Source organism: Ascidiella aspersa, chromosome 1 (genome assembly GCF_963924565.1).
Source record: "Ascidiella aspersa chromosome 1, kaAscAspe10.2, whole genome shotgun sequence".
NCBI classification, from domain to species: Eukaryota; Metazoa; Chordata; class Ascidiacea; order Phlebobranchia; family Ascidiidae; genus Ascidiella; species Ascidiella aspersa.
This window is the reverse complement of record NC_139447.1, coordinates 6126984-6142510: the sequence shown is the minus strand read 5'-3', so window position 1 is coordinate 6142510 and position 15527 is coordinate 6126984. Positions and strand designations below refer to the sequence as shown.

Here is a 15527-nt window from a genome sequence, read left to right as displayed (position 1 = left end):
TTTTTCTTCATAAAAAAACAAAAACAGTCAGGATAACAACAAATCTGTTGTTAACTAGCAAGGAAACGCTGTAATTACTTTTTAGATGCATCCTTGAAAATATATTTTATAATTTTCACAGGTTGCTGGCAAAAAGGGAGAAGCACATTAACGGCAATACACTTCGGATCTTGCGTTTGACATTGAACTTACATCGATACCAGCGCCAGTCGGGTCGTTTATACTCCATACTTGAGTCCTCAGTAGCAGCTACTTCTTCTTTGCAAAGAAACATTTCGTGTCTAGCGTGGCTTTCAGTTTTCTAGAACTTACGCAGCAGTTATTACGAAATTTTCAGTCCTCGACAACTTGTTTTGGCAGTTTTGTCACATAATTTAGAGAATTGGTTCACTACCTTTTTTCTTTCGTGGCCCATTTTCGTTGCCACAATAATTCCGTGGCTCAATATTTTTTTATGAAAGATAAAAAAAACTATAAAATAGGTTTAGAACTAAATATATTTTAAACAGAATATTTATTCAACTGTGGATAAGTGAGTAATTTGCTGCTGAACAATAAATTTATTTTCACAAAATTAACTTTCCATCTCAATTCCCCATTGCCTTTATTCCTGTAAAGTGTAAAATGAAGTGACACAAATGAATTCAAATTCTTCAAATCTAGTTTTTTGAAATTTCTCTGTGGCCCACCTAAAATTGTTGCGATGGCCCACTGGTTGAGAACTGCTGGTTTAGAGCTATTTAAACTTCTTACCTTCACGCAAACGGATGTTGTAATATCCTACAACGCGTCAGCATAGAGCGCAATGTCGCTTAAAACGTGCTGAGGCGAAATAAATACATTTATGCTTACATGCTGCAACTGTTTAGCCACAATACACGAAACTCGACTTTTCTTACTTTTTAGTTAGATTGAACCGAGTGCTCCGCTGTTAAACGTGGCAAAGATATTTTTCTAAAATTGAGTTTAGTTTTCCGACATAATATTTCTGACTTCCTGCCTCGACATACTACTAATAACAAACAGTAGATTCCAATATATTTATTTAATGACTACGATATTTTTGAAAGCATGACTCGGAAATGTAGTATTTCAGAGTAGCTTAAACCCAACATTGCTAAATTCAAAACGTCTCTACATGGATGGAACTGTGCAGAAGTGATTGAAATTTACAGTAGAACTATTTGTACTGATTGTGGTCGTTAAACAAAAATCAACACGAATGCCAAAAGTGAACTACTGGCAGAAATCCAACATGACGCTAAGCGTGCAAGGGAACATGAGTGCTTTAAAGCAGTGGTCGGCAACCGCCGGTCCGCGAGGAGTTAGTTATTGGTCCGTAGCAGGGTTGCCAGATTAAAATTTTGATCAAAACCCAAAAGCGTACATAAAAGGTCGTAAAAAACCTAAAAATCTATTAAATGTATTTTTATATTCAAAACACATTATCTTTCGTTGAAATATACTTTATGGTTGATTGGTATTATAAAAAAATCCTAAAGTATCAAGCACTCGTGAGGTGACCATATGAGTTACATAGCACGTTTAAAACATCCAAAAATGCATTTTTATCGTAAAATTTAACTCCTGGTACATACAATGTATGAAAAACGGACCATATATAATGTGTTTTTGATGTTCAAGCGTGCCCACACAGAAGTGCAATAGAATCAAACAATGCTTATAAACAATGGAAATTTTCAAAAAGCGCATGCATTTTAATTCGTACATTGAAAAAAGTTGTTGTAAATTTCCTTTCCTGGACATTTGCTGTTTTTAAGGCCGGTCCGCGAAAAAATTTCAGTTTTAAACCGGTCCGCAGTGTAAAAAAAGGTTGCCGACCCCTGCTTTAAAGAACTAAGAAATGGAAAGAAATCGTTTGACACAATCAGAGAAGGAAGCAGCTTACATAACACCAAAAACACACCCGAAAGCGCTTTTATTTCTTGTGTGAAAATATTTCTTTAACCTGGTACTCGGTCTGATTGTGGGCGGTGATCTCGAACAGGTTGCTGACGAACCAACAGCTCACCTGTTCTTTCGTGTAGGTGTCGTACATCGTGTGGTTCACAACTTGAGTTGCGTGGCTCCTGCAAAATAAAAAGGTTCGCGATGGGATGTTCGATAATATCGGATCCAATACTGAGTGTATCGGTGCTCGTCCGATATACCCGAGTGGTATATCGGTGTCGACCAGATGCTAAATTAATATAGGATTTTCAGCCATGGTTTACAACTTGGGGCAACTATATTTTTTGTCGTAATAACCTAGAAAAAGGCGTTTGAACGCTTCAATTTAATCTATTTTGCATTTTTGACCATAGCTGGTTCAGGGTCGCCTTACTTTTTGTCAAAAATATCGGGTATCGGGACAATGTCAAGCATTGGATATTCCTATTCACGATAACAGATCTGCAAAAGTAACGATTCTGTTTTGTTGCCTAAGCTTTATGCCTATTGAAGTGCTCCATTCCGTAAGGCTGGCGACTATGCCGTAAATATGAACCGTACCGTGCCTTCAAAAAAGCTTGATGAAAGTTTAATAACATATTTTTGTGTGTACAGCACCGAAAACATGTCAAATTTTATGCACAAAAAAAATTACCAAAAAACAAAACAATATTGAAAATCTAGGGCCTTTAGGATACTCTCAATTCAGTTTTAGATTAATTCTTTCTTACCACAAACAAAACACACTTGACTTGGCCTCAAGTTATAGCCTAAAACTTATACGTTTGAGAACCACAGATACGCAGGATCCCAAACCATTTCATCAATAAAACACTGCCAATGTTAATCTCTATCGCTGACCAGTGTTTCGCAACCTTTTTTGGCTTGCGCCACTCTACAGAAATTATAAATAGTTCGCAGCACCCTTGCTCGTATTTTTGCTGACTGGTTAACAGTAGCGTTGCAAAAAACGAGATTAAAACAGCGCATTAACTGTGCAACAAGGTTGAAAAAACACCAATAAACCAAAAATTGGAATCCTAAAGAATTCAAAGTATCTCTCGGCACCCTTGAGCGTTAAAAATGGCACCCTAGAGTGATTGACTTAGACACTGCTACGCCCGCTTTAGTGTTTTTTGCTTTATCTGTTAGATCCATTAAGGACAAACCTCATCTTCAGCGTTGCAGTTCTTGAGTTTGGCTTGAGGTCGAGGGCAACTGTCCGAGCACGCCGAGGAAACTGTCCGAGCACGCCTCCAGCGGCTTTCGACAAGCCCTTGTTGTTGCTCACAGAAAAGTCAAGGTGGTCGCGGAACGTGCGCTTGGATAGTCGGAATTTGGCGAACACCTACATAAAACTATCACGTCAGTTGGTGAACAATATGCACAATATCTTTGAAAACATAATTTTTTTGGTTGAAAAGTAAGAAGCCCAAATTAAAAATTGGAAGCATCGCGCTTCAAAAAACGACCCATTTGGTATTCCTAAATACAAGATCGTCTGTGGGATAGATTGTTCTGGAAATTAAAATAGTTATGAGAGGGGTTCTTCGGTAAAGCCATCTTATTGTCAAAATGTATTTTTTCTTGCATATCGCGATTGACCGAGTCTGATTTCAAATGACAGTGCTGTTCATTCAATCGATTTTAGTTTTGCTATTGATGTCAAAATGTATACCTGGAACTGCAGAGACATGTCGACCGTAATGGTGAACAAAGAGCTTCGTTTCGAAATGATCTTGACCTCGAACTTGACCCCGCCCCGTAACCTCGACATTGTTTGGTTGCTCAGAAGTTGAAGGACGTTTCGATTCCCAATATTTACGACAAGGAACCTGGGACTAACCTGAAAAGTAAATAGACCCTCGCTTTATTTTTCAACTCTAAACAAACGAACATTAAAATGATAACCGTTTTGTTGTAGTTAATGAACGTAAACCCATATAAGGCAGAGATGCATGAATGACAAAACCGTTGTAATTTTATTCACGTAATAACTGGTTGTAGCTCTGAAATATATCGTTTAGATATTTTAGTTTTACTGCATAAACGTGATAGTTTCATCGATGCAAAAACTTGATTTGTCGAGAACTAACAGATGTCAAACATGGCTAAATGGGCAAAACCCTACAGATCCATAAGTTTGCAAAAATCCATCGGGACAGTACCAAAGTCAACCCACTCGTTTATTTCTATAAGCTCTTTGTCCAGTGGATATTAACCGGGGTGCTGCGGCACTCTAGGGTGCCATTTTTACCTCTCAAAGGTGTTGAAAGATAGTCTAATTTAGTTAGGATTCCATATTTTGCTTTATTGGTAAGCTTCTTGATAAAACTTTTTGTGTACGATGTTTTGACGTTGCGAAACACTGCCTTGGCCCAACTGCTAGCCATATTGTCATAATCAGCTTCTTCCTGACCAGTTATTGTCGCCCAGTACACTTAACGTACATGTTAGTTAGCACCTTTTTTCAGTACATTAAACACATGTTAAGTAACACTCAACCAAGCAAGTGTTCGTATACTTACAAAAATCGTCATGTTGTGCTTCGTCAGCACAATCCCGACTTCACCCAAGAAACTTGGTTTGGCCTTGTTACTGGCGCCTGGCACGTCTAACAACTTCACGTTTACGAACACGCCAGAAGCCTCGTCGGCTATGATGTTGTACATCTGCGAATAAAATAAACGCATGTGCACACGTTAAGTTATGCATATGGCTTATACAAAATACGCCATGAAATTGTACCAAGGGCGTCGAATTGCAGGCATCTGAATGTACCTTAGATTTCAAAATTATAGTAAAATCATTTAAAATTTACTCCTGAGATTAATTACTGATACGAAGTATACTGTATAGCCAACTTAACTAAAGTATAAATCTTCTCGGTGCCCCTCTTTCATCGTTTACATTGTTTTGTATCTGTTCACTGCAGTGTTTCTCAAACTTGTTAAATCAGACCTCACTTTTGTCTATAAAATAAATGTCGGGCTCCACCAAACTTACTGCATGTCGTTAAACATCTGCTTGGTCTGCCACTACGAAAACACCCATGCTCGGTATCACAGAACAATTTAAAGCAGGGCTGCGTAGTCGGAGTCGGGACTCCAGTAAGACTACATAAAATTACCCGAGTCCCGAGTCCGACGTGCGCATGACCAGAACTAAATTTAAAACTGATAAGACAGCAAACTGTAAATTGTAAACGTGGAATAGCAAATGTGAGAATATTTTTCAACCATGTGTTGTGAGTGGAAGAATTATGTGACATCATTATATGAATTGTTGGTTTAATATCTACATTATTCTATTACGTAAATTGGTGAAATACTTGTTGTAGCATAGAGTCGGAACCCGATTCGTCCATTAAGCCTTTGTCGGACTCGGGATTAGGGAATCGGACTCGGGTTCCTTTTTGGGGGGCTTAAGTCGGACTCGATTTATTTTTAGACCAACTCCAGCCCTGATTTAAAGTGTAGTGATATCTTACCTCCCTATCCTTGCCGTGCCAGTTGAAGCAGATGGCGATATTTTCGTTCAGGTCGACCAGAATGTGCGGGTCGCCTGCTATTACCATTCGATCCCGCGACGAACCGGACGCCGGTGGTCGGGCAATGGAAGGGGGTGGACGGGCGATTAGCGGGACAAAATCAACTGAGACTGGACGTGCCTCCAACGCAAAGGACGGACCTGCAGATACGCCGCAATGGTTAAGCGGTAATTTACATTGCAGATAGTCAGTAGTTCTCCAAAACACCCAGGTGTGTACACTTAAAGCAAAACGTGCTGGGTCAAGCTTTGTCCTAAAACCCAAATTTGAAGACACGTGAAACAATTAAATGATTTGTTGAACACAATTATAAAAGTATAGAAAGAGCATTGGGAAACGTTTATTATAGGCACATTTTAGACTAAAAAAAAACACTTTCGAGAAAGAATTACAAAACCTACATTGCAGCCAACACGGATAAATTAGGCGTATTTGTTTTGGCAAGATGTAATATAGCAGTATGCCGATCAAGGATTCCTATTGTTTCCTTAGTTTGTACAAGGTGTCGCATACCCTAAAAATAATTCAAGTTAATCATGCCTGGTGCAATGCTTATGGACCTGACCTTAGCGCTGCGGATCAGTAATTAAGTGAAGTCAACGCCTCACTAGGGTTGGCCAACATATTTTAGTAGACCTAGGTCTTCAGTGCTCGCGAGAGTAAGCGATACTTTCAAACTGTAAACCTGCTTGGCTTTTCGACAAACATATTTACCTGAAGAAACATTGACGAAAACGGACTGATGAGTTATAAAAGGAACGGAAAATGGGGATGGATGTTGCAAGTCGCAGCAAAGACAGCATTCGTTCTGTAGTTTTTCCATTTAAAATAAAGCTTTAAGTTACCGGTACAAAGTATAACTGTTTCTAGTGAGAGCAGTTTTGGAGTGGTATATCAGCTTCACTTTTTGATTTTGATTTATTTTGTGGGCAGCTTTAATAAAATGCATCCGGATACCAGATGGCAAAAAAGTCCTCGGTTAACTGGTTAGCCGCTATCCGGATAGTACAAGTCTAGCCGTCACCTGATTAAACTTTACCGTAAAAATCTAACAGCTGTGACAAACGGAAACCAAAAAGGGTAGGCTATATCGGTGGGTAATCTTACCGAGCGTGCCAGCCATACCACCCAATGAAAAGCCTCTGTCCCCGAAAGGTCTCCCGGGAACAGATGTGAAGGCAATCGCGGTGGTAGTAGGAGCAGCTGTAGTTGTGAGAGCTTCCTCGAGCTCCTTGATGTCTTCCGGCTTAAAGACGATCATGGAAGTGATGCCGGGCGTCACAAAGTCGAACCTGAGGAGAAGTTGTTTTGTAAACGCAAGTTTTGTAAAGAAGTCATTTGAAATGACTTAAGTCCCAGTTAAGTCATTTGTAAAAATAGACTTAGGTCTAAGTCAAGTAATTTTTTGAAGGAACTTAAATCCAAGTCAAGTCATTTTTAATAAATAACAAGTCAAGTCCTAGTCAAGTCATAATTAGAGCAAAGTCAATTTCAAGTCAAGTCCTTGTCATAAAAGTGAAACGTTAAACTATTTTAATTGGTAAACTACTCCTATTATGAGCAGTAACCCAACTAAAATATAGCACGAAACGCAACATATAGCAAGCAATGTTCAAAACTTAAGATAAATAACCCAATTTTATAATTAAAAAATCATTTCATTTGAACCCAAGTCATTTGTCAACACTTATAAACACATGGTATAGTTTGGCTGTTGGAACCTTGTTAATTGTGCTATTTTGAGGGGCACCGAAGCGACATGTTAGAGTTTAGAGTTTAATTGTGTATATTTTGTTAGCGGATAAAAACTTCGGATCATAATGGTTGGAGGTATTTGTAGTAAGACGTAGTAAGAATATCAAAGCCCATACAGAAGTAGGAAGCATTTTGAACGTTTCGAATAACTCTTTATTCATTTTCAACATAGTCATGTTGAATCAATAAAACAATGTTGAAAATGAATAAAGAGTTATTCCATTTGTTCAAAAAAACAAAACTGTTTACTAAATTCAGAGCCCGTGCGATGAACTTTTCAATTTTTAGAAAATTGCATCTAAATGCTTTACATGATTACATTAGCGCGAGGAAAGTGTTTTCTCTTCTTTTGAATGTTTATGAAGATATAATTTAGATAATTTCAAATTGTTTTTTAAGACCTACATATAAACACAGTATAAATGAGAGTATACTAGCAACATTAAAAACGTAAAATATCACAGACACACTTCAGTTATTCGTTGAGTTAATTATTCGCAGATGCTTACTGCAAGGATCGGTTCAAAGCGATTTTCTTAAGGTTCTCCTCAATGGTTTTGTTTGTGGTCGCGTCGATTTGACGAAGAAGGTGTTTGAGTTGCATGAAAACATGTAAACGCTGAGTGAAATTCATCACCTGAGGAAATAAACGTATTTCAGTCAATGTTGTAAAAGTCATTTTGATGACTTAAGTCCAATTCAAGTATTTTCGAATAAAGTCAAGTCCCATTCGAAGTCATCGGTTGCCCGAGTCAAGTCCCAGTCAAGTCATAATTATGGCGAGTCAACTTCAAGTCAAGTCTGTGTCATAAACAATACCTTTATACTACTAAAACTGGTAAACTTCCAGAATTATCTAGTTGTCCAAGGTTGCTTAGTAGGGCGTTTGTTGCGCGAAGTGCACAACCTTGTACGTGACTTCAGGTGACCTTGAGTGACCGAAAGTGTGCGAAAGTGTTCTGAAGCAAACAAATATATAACGTTGCATTTGTCAATGGAGTTTCGTTGGATTATGGCTATGCGTATTGTTGAATTTCAATTTCATTTCGACAAAGACAAACGTTTTTTGAATTTACGTAGAATTTTAGATTTTATTAATGACGTAAATTGTTTGAGAGGAATCAAGTGGCACTATTTAAAGACAAATTGTAATGAATTCTCGACAAGCTTTCGCACAACCGTGCTTCATCAAGTAGAAATGAAAATAACTAAAATGCACGTAAAAGCAAAAGCACGAGTAAAAGGCTATAACAATATTGAAGAATAACATATCCATAAACATATGTTTGGAAAGACGTGTGCGACTGACGAAATAACAATACTAACAGGAGGTCTGTGCTTTAAACTACGTTGGCGATTGCGTGTAGTAAGGCGAGCTACGAGGCGTAACGTGACATAATTACACGCGCTTGTGCTTTAACGTGTATTTTAATTATTTTCATTTCTACTTGATGAAGCACGGTTGTGCGAAAGCTTGTCGAGAATCCAATACAATTTGTCTTTACATAGTTTATTAATGACCTAAGTTGTTTGGTAATTTACGTAGAGCTGATTTCAAATCACTTTTATTCCTCGTTTTTATTGGTTGGATATTAGGTGCTATATCATTTATTGGCTTAAAAACAACACAAAACACATATACTTCAAACCACATTGTCTATACTTTGTTTAAACGAAATAAAGTTCATATGCAAGTATTTGTAATTATTGTTTACAATTTATCTCTATTTGGGTACACTTTTATCTCTATTTGGGTACATAATATATTAGTCCTCATATTCGTCCTTCTATTCGTCAGTACAACGAAATACAACGAATCAATGTACACAGTTCAGGTGTTATGTATCAACTTGATTTATTTGAACATTATAGTGAACTGATTAGAGAAAGTGCTAGCGTGGAACTTCAAAATAATTATGTTATCTGACAGTGGTCGTTAGGTTTAAATAACATTGTATTGCTCCATACGCACCCATGATATTAAATTGTAATTTGACGCTACTCATACAAACAGGAAATTTTATTTTCCTATACGAGTAGTTTATTCGGAAATGAATGTTGTGTGCAATATACGCGCCTAATTCAAAAATGAACGTAAATTCATTAGGGCTATAGCTAATGACAGTTGCTAATGCCTTCTCGTTATAACTCAGACCAAAGAGATTGTTAAAGTCTCTTTGCTCAGACTGATCATTGTGGTCTAATTGATTTTTAATTGCCTGTATAGCAGTGTATATTCTTCAGTTTGAAAACGATTTTAAGTGTTTATAAGCATTTTGAATTTGTAGCTGTTAAGAAAGGCGATTATTTTTGGACCTAAAAATTAAGAAATTTTGACAAATTTTACCTAAAAATAATTTATTTTGACAAAATTTTGACCTGTTAGAAATACATTGATTTAAATAACCTAGGCGTCTTTAATCAAGCGTTTTTTATACCTTATATTGCTCTAATGAAGATATAATACGGTTAATGTGACTTTTGAATATAAATGAAAATTAATTTTTTTGATGAAATTAAACGATAAATTTAAAAAAAAAAATGAACGACCAATTGCAAAAAGCTGACTATAGTTTTTTTTTTAAATTTTGTAAACGATTTATGTGCATTTTTATTCGATTTTGACTTAAAAAAATTTTGAAAGCATTAGAATTTGCACTACTTCGCAAACATACTCCTGACCTTAAGGCGTATCCGTAAAAATCAAAATATTGGCTTCCGGAATGCCTAACCATGTCGTTTAACTGCTTGATAATCTGACCTGTGATTGGTTAAATCTGACCTGTGGTTAGTTTAAACTTACGGCTTCGAGTGTTTGAATTAAACTACATTTTCATTATTATTTGGTTGGTTAATTAATTACAAGTACTTTGTGTTTGTGTGGTAGATTTATTTGTTATTCGCATTTTGTGCCGAAGCAATGTTAAACTCACCTTAGTGTTGTATATTAATTAGCGTTTTTCTTTTGACCATTTCTCTTTCGTGAGCCTTTACGCTTGTGTATTTAAGACAAGCAATTCGCTTAAAAACTACCCTTCTTAATTGTCCTAGAGTGCACTGATATATTTGTAAGTGGCTTCTGCATTATGCTAACTCAGTGTTTTAGCCTTTTATGGCTAGCGGTACGCCTCAGAAATAAAAAATAGATTGCGGCACCCGTACAAGATTTTTCTGTGGGTAATTTACTATAGTGTCACTTAATTAACTGAACTGGAACAACACACATCAACTCCACACAATGTAGTGGTTATAATTGGATTTATTTCACTCTAATCTTTTAAAAAAGTTGTAAGAGTTGAATAAAATCCGATTCTTAAAAATTCTCAAATTTCTCTTGGCACCCTTAAGCATTGGAAATGGCACCCCGGTTGAGAAGCACTGTACTAACTTGCTCCGCTGATCTATAGGTTAAAACTGGTTGTTCGTTCATCAATTAATACTATTCTAATCATCTTAGTCTATTGTGGTTGGCTCGCGAGTTAGTCACGCAAACTGGGTTTGGAGTCAAAAGAAAGTGTTAATTAGAACGCCCTTCTATTGTATAAATAATAACAAGTTCAACTAGCTGACTCGAGCCCCACACTACCTTGTCTTCGTCGTCGCAAACACCGATCGACCTCGGTTGAATGTCCTCCGTGTAGACCTTCTCTGTTGTTCGTGTTCTTCCTGCAATTAATGCGAATATATTCTAGTATCGTACATAATTTGTTGGGCAATTATTTTTTGACTTGGCAAAAAAGTAAGAAAATTTTTTTATCATGTTAGGTCATAATTTTTCAAAATTATTTAGATAATGCACAAAAATGGAATATAAAATTACCAAAAACTGGAATGTTTGCATATTAACAGACAGTAACAGCTGGATAATTCTAGTTTTCTAATTCAATAAATTAGAGCAAAATACGTCTAATATAATTCAGATTTTCCCGAAAATGCTACTTTGTCCAACAGCATTTTTTTATTATTTTACCTTTTCAAACAGCATTTTTTCTCAATCATTACAAAGAATTTGAGTGATTTTTTCTGTCTAAAAAGCATATGCTATGCTAAAACATAAAATTAGCACACAAGTATTACCCATTCCCATTCTTATGAAAATGAATTGCAACTTAAATCAAAATGATTGTGAATAATTAAGTGTAATTCGGTAATTCTAATTCTTAATTTTATTTGAAAAATCTAAAAAATATCTAGTTGTCCAAGTCTTTAAATACAAGGATGACAAAGAAATCTGGGATTATACATTTGGCGGAAAACATATTCCCTACCGACCAACGGAGAGCGACCAAGTATTGCCAAAAGTTGAAATAGCCGAAAACTATGTTATCTCTAACTGAATTTTACAATATGTTTTTATGAGCAACGAAACGTGCATATACAAATGTGAGTTAACAAAGGTGATCTAGCGCTTTTGAAGCTGTTTTTTGACCAACGATCACGGCTTTTAGAGACCTCAGTGCAGTTCTAACCTCACTGCAGGCTATTTGTTTGCTCATAACGGCGTGAAATTGAACCTGACGCTCACCTTTAACGCTATAGGAAATGGTGTCCTGAGAAACTTGCCGGCGATGGCGAGGCCTTGCCACTATGGTCACATCGTCGGTCTGCATCTGCCCACTAATGATGAGCTCGCCACCGGCGTAGTAAGCGGGGAATGTGGTCTCGGTCGTCTCGATCAGCTTATCTCTCTCATACTCCACAACAACATCGGTCAGGATAGGGTTCGAAATCGACTCGAAGAAGGTGGCGATCTGGAAAATGCCGTCGAAAGAGCTCTGCGTTATTTTCATGTAGAAATAGACTTAAAATGATTTATGTCTTGCGGAAGTGGTTTAAATCTGCTTAATCAACCGTATGTTGAAGGTGAGCCGAAATTCGAACTCCCGACCCCCGGAACTTGCATTGTTGCGTGGATGAGTTGGAAGTATTGTATTAGGGATGTCCGATAATATCGAATCGAAGACTATTCCCGATACAGATTTTAGTATCGGTACTCATCCGATACTTGGGTGGTATCGGTACGGATCCTATACCAAACTAGTGTAGGAATTTAAGCTCTAATTTATTATCAGGGGAAAATAACTTGGGAAGGTGTGGATGTGCTTCAAAGCGTGCATGAAATCAATATTTGACAAATGACAATTTCGTATTTTGCATACTTTTGTTAATTAATAAGCTAAAAGACTTTTTAAAGTAAGGAATCTTCGGCAGAAAATAAAATGTAGAAGAAAGATCCTGACTTTCGTATCAGATGATGGTAAGAATGTTAATAACAACAGATATAAAACAGAAACCTTATGAAATATAGGCATCATTAGTTGTTCGAAATATATATATTTGTAAAATTTACAGATCCAATTTAATTTTATATAAATGTTTTTCTAAACAGTCTTAACATTATTTGTTATTTATTGGCAGACTTTGAATTGCAGAAAAAATAAACTTTGCCTAAATCTTGTTTTGCGGTATAAACTGTGTAGGTCACCTTTATCAGGGGTGCCAAGCCGCATGAAAAAACAGCATGCCATTAAAACGTACCGTAAATTAAATAGCAAATAATAAAAATGCAAATAAACCAAAATGAACTGTCAACTCACTTGCACATGGGCATCAATGTCCATAAAAACTTGAGTTGAAAATCCTTTGTTTTTGCAGCGATCTTTTTAAGCGACTTCATGTCGACTAGACTTCCAAATCCGACAGTGTTGATTGCAAAGCTGTCACTGTAATATATAATCTATGTTAACGGAGATTATTGCTGCAGAACAACTATTTTTACATTTTCAAGGCAAAAGCTTTATAGACCTTCATTGTAGAAAAATAATCACAGTTTGTTATATAACACGGAGGTATTGACGTTGCTTAATGTGTCTATAACCTCTGATCGGCGAAAAATAGGAAATAAGAAAATAGGATAAACCACTGATAAAAGAAACACACGCTAGTTTTATTAAATAGAAGGTGCGTTTTATTGACTCTAGAAACAATGTTGTATTGTATCAAGGCAGGGGTGGGCAGCCTTTTTCTAGTATCGGTCCACTATCGGTTAAACGGATAAATTACTTGTTCAAGATGTAGACTCCCTTTTCAATTTCTGGGGTTTGTGATGCCAATGTTTGGGCGACCATCAGTTAACAGAAGAATCATGTCGGCTGCCGGGAGAAACCCAAGTGGTCCACCTAGAGCGGTGCCTGAAAAACAAAACCAACCTAAGTATCAGTAAAGAATAATTTTCTTGTATATACTCCGCAACTAACTGTGGTAAACGTTGCAATTCAGTGAAAAGGGTACTTTGCGCAATATTCGTCACGTTTGAATTTTCCTATGCACCTTGTTTAAATCTGTAGAATGAGTAACGTTGTTTTGACACAATGTGAAAGGTAAACGTTGTTATCGAGAAATAGTTTTACTTTTTCATAGTAAATATTAAAATCGACTTTATTGGGATTATAGAGAAGGCCTAAACGTTTTTTATCGAGTTATAATCGGTTAATTTGCTGAAATAAATTATTTTTTGTGTTATGTTTTTTGCTTAAAACGAATTAATCCTATGTAATTTATTGATTCACTAAAAGTCTGCTTTTTGCGGTGAAAAGGGCCTTTGCCGCAGTTTTCCCGCTTTTCCGCGTAAAAGAGTCTTTAAACATTTAAGCTAATGTAATAATATTTTTTTGCTTGAGATAGTTAGCTCCACTTCATTAGTGGGTAACAACCTTTTGGCTTGCGCACACTTGGTTAAATTCACCCAATTGGTTTAATGTTAGACTGAACACCTGACAATACGACAGACAAAACATTTTTTTTATTATATTATTTGTGAACCTGTTGTTGCGAGGTACCGCGTTACATTTTGACTACTTTAAAACTTTAGTTTTTGCTCTATTTTCAAGCTTCTTTACCCAATTGTTTATGTATCATTGTAGTGCATTTAGTATATATATATATTCGAGTCTTCAAAGTTGGTATTTTAAATGGAGAGTTTTCAATTTTCGACTCACTGTCTCGCCCGATCGTTAAATTCGGCGAGATCAGTGGTGGAGCATGGCTCATCAATAATTATTTAGTCATAAATGTTGACCTAAATAGTGCGCACAAAACTTGATTGTTTTCAAGTAAAATATTTCAAGTTAGATTACATGAATTATTTCAAGTAAAATATCTATTGACTCAAAGTAATATTAACTTTTCTTACCCGCAATTCCCTTTTTCACGTATTCCCTCAGCGTCAGGATAGCTTCGTATAGAGCTGCCTGTATATTCGTGCCCCCTCGAGGTCGAATTTCGGCGAGGAATTTGTTTGCCTTACCCACGTTTTCGGGGGTGACTGGAACCATTGTTACGTTGGGTCCGGCCGGTTCCCAGGGCGTCACGGTACCGTTGAAAACTAGGATGCCGAAAGCGTCCTAAAAGAGACATGCGTAGCCTTAAATAACAGTGTTGTAAACAAGTCATTTTGAAATGACTAAAGTCCCAGTCAAGTCATTCGAAAATTTAAGTCCAAGTCAAGTCTTTTCAAATGAATAACAAGTCAAGTCCCAGTCCAAGTCATCGGTTGCCCAAGTCACGTCATAATTAGAGCAAGTCAACTTCAACTCAATTTCTTGCCTTAAAACTATTACGTCAAAGTGTTAGAACTGGTAAACTCGTCCGATTGCGAGTAATAACTCAAGTAAAAAATAAATTAAATGCAAAATATAGCAAGAAAATTGTTTTATTTGCGAAAATTAAAATACATAACCAAATTTTAGATATAAAAATGAAAACACTTTATTTCAAACCAATTCATTAGTCCAAAAGACTTAAGTCAAGTCTCAAGAAGCTCAAGTTAATGGTACTCCGACTGTGCAGGAAAAGTTTACAGTTACAATACGATGTCCGCATTATATTACAGCTGAAAAAAAATAGGCAACTTACAAGCGCTCCAAGATTGGCCAGGATACTGGCCATTGCTGATCTCACTTGATCCATCTTGTGGCCATACATGAATCCGGAAATGTTTAGAGCGAAGACAACTCTTTTCGGGATCGGCAAGCCTTCTGGGTTGATGAAATGTGCGAAGTAGCTGTCAGGGGAAGAAACTTTCAAGGTCAAGTAGGTATGGAAGACAACTACAAATTATTTTGGGCGACCCTGGATAAATGTTCACTGTGTACGAGAACTTGTGTATTGTGAGTTGGACTATAAATATGGAGAAGATTGTAAGCATAATAATTCAACATTGTTTTCCAGTTCTAAACCTGTGAGTTGATCAGATTTTGACTAACTGCATAGA

General features: G+C 36.6%; 2 protein-coding genes and 1 pseudogene across 3 annotated transcripts in view; all 3 read right to left on the bottom strand.

The window, feature by feature from the left end:
* Window positions 1-1096: 1096 nt before the first annotated feature.
* Window positions 1097-6671, bottom strand: LOC146166748 (inter-alpha-trypsin inhibitor heavy chain H5-like). Its single transcript, XM_083388915.1, has 6 exons — window positions 6608-6671; window positions 5441-5640; window positions 4479-4622; window positions 3629-3796; window positions 3120-3298; window positions 1097-2090 (listed from the first exon to the last, which is right to left on the bottom strand). Exons 1-6 carry the CDS (start codon window positions 6621-6623, stop codon window positions 1940-1942), a joined length of 858 nt encoding a protein of 285 aa, XP_083245041.1. The 5' UTR covers window positions 6624-6671; the 3' UTR covers window positions 1097-1939.
* The window catches only part of LOC146166746 (uncharacterized), a 25498-nt pseudogene continuing 16615 nt past the window's right edge, over window positions 6645-15527 (bottom strand). Inside the window, exons 17-22 of the transcript XR_014494671.1 lie at window positions 15215-15317; window positions 12853-12992; window positions 11781-12006; window positions 10842-10921; window positions 7765-7892; window positions 6645-6792 (exon numbers count right to left, since the gene is read on the bottom strand). The product of XR_014494671.1 is annotated as an uncharacterized LOC146166746 (transcript). The remainder of the gene's footprint in view (window positions 6793-7764; window positions 7893-10841; window positions 10922-11780; window positions 12007-12852; window positions 12993-15214; window positions 15318-15527) is intronic.
* Window positions 13319-15211, bottom strand: LOC146166747 (inter-alpha-trypsin inhibitor heavy chain H4-like). Its single transcript, XM_083388917.1, has 3 exons — window positions 15170-15211; window positions 14448-14658; window positions 13319-13446 (listed from the first exon to the last, which is right to left on the bottom strand). Exons 1-3 carry the CDS (start codon window positions 15200-15202, stop codon window positions 13343-13345), a joined length of 348 nt encoding a protein of 115 aa, XP_083245043.1. The 5' UTR covers window positions 15203-15211; the 3' UTR covers window positions 13319-13342.

Bases quoted from the DNA above. Each gene is read 5' to 3' on its own strand.
- LOC146166747 (XM_083388917.1), bottom strand. From the start codon at position 15,202: ATGGCCAGTATCCTGGCCAATCTTGGAGCGCTT. The intron at 14,659-15,169 runs GTAAGTTGCCTA...TGTCTCTTTTAG, and splicing joins TGGCCAATCTTGGAGCGCTT to GACGCTTTCGGCATCCTAGT. The intron at 13,447-14,447 runs GTAAGAAAAGTT...TTTGTTTTTCAG, and splicing joins CGTGAAAAAGGGAATTGCGG to GCACCGCTCTAGGTGGACCA.
- LOC146166748 (XM_083388915.1), bottom strand. The intron at 4,623-5,440 runs GTAAGATATCAC...TTTTATTCGCAG, and splicing joins GGCACGGCAAGGATAGGGAG to ATGTACAACATCATAGCCGA. The intron at 2,091-3,119 runs GTTTGTCCTTAA...TTTATTTTGCAG, and splicing joins ACTGCAACGCTGAAGATGAG to GAGCCACGCAACTCAAGTTG.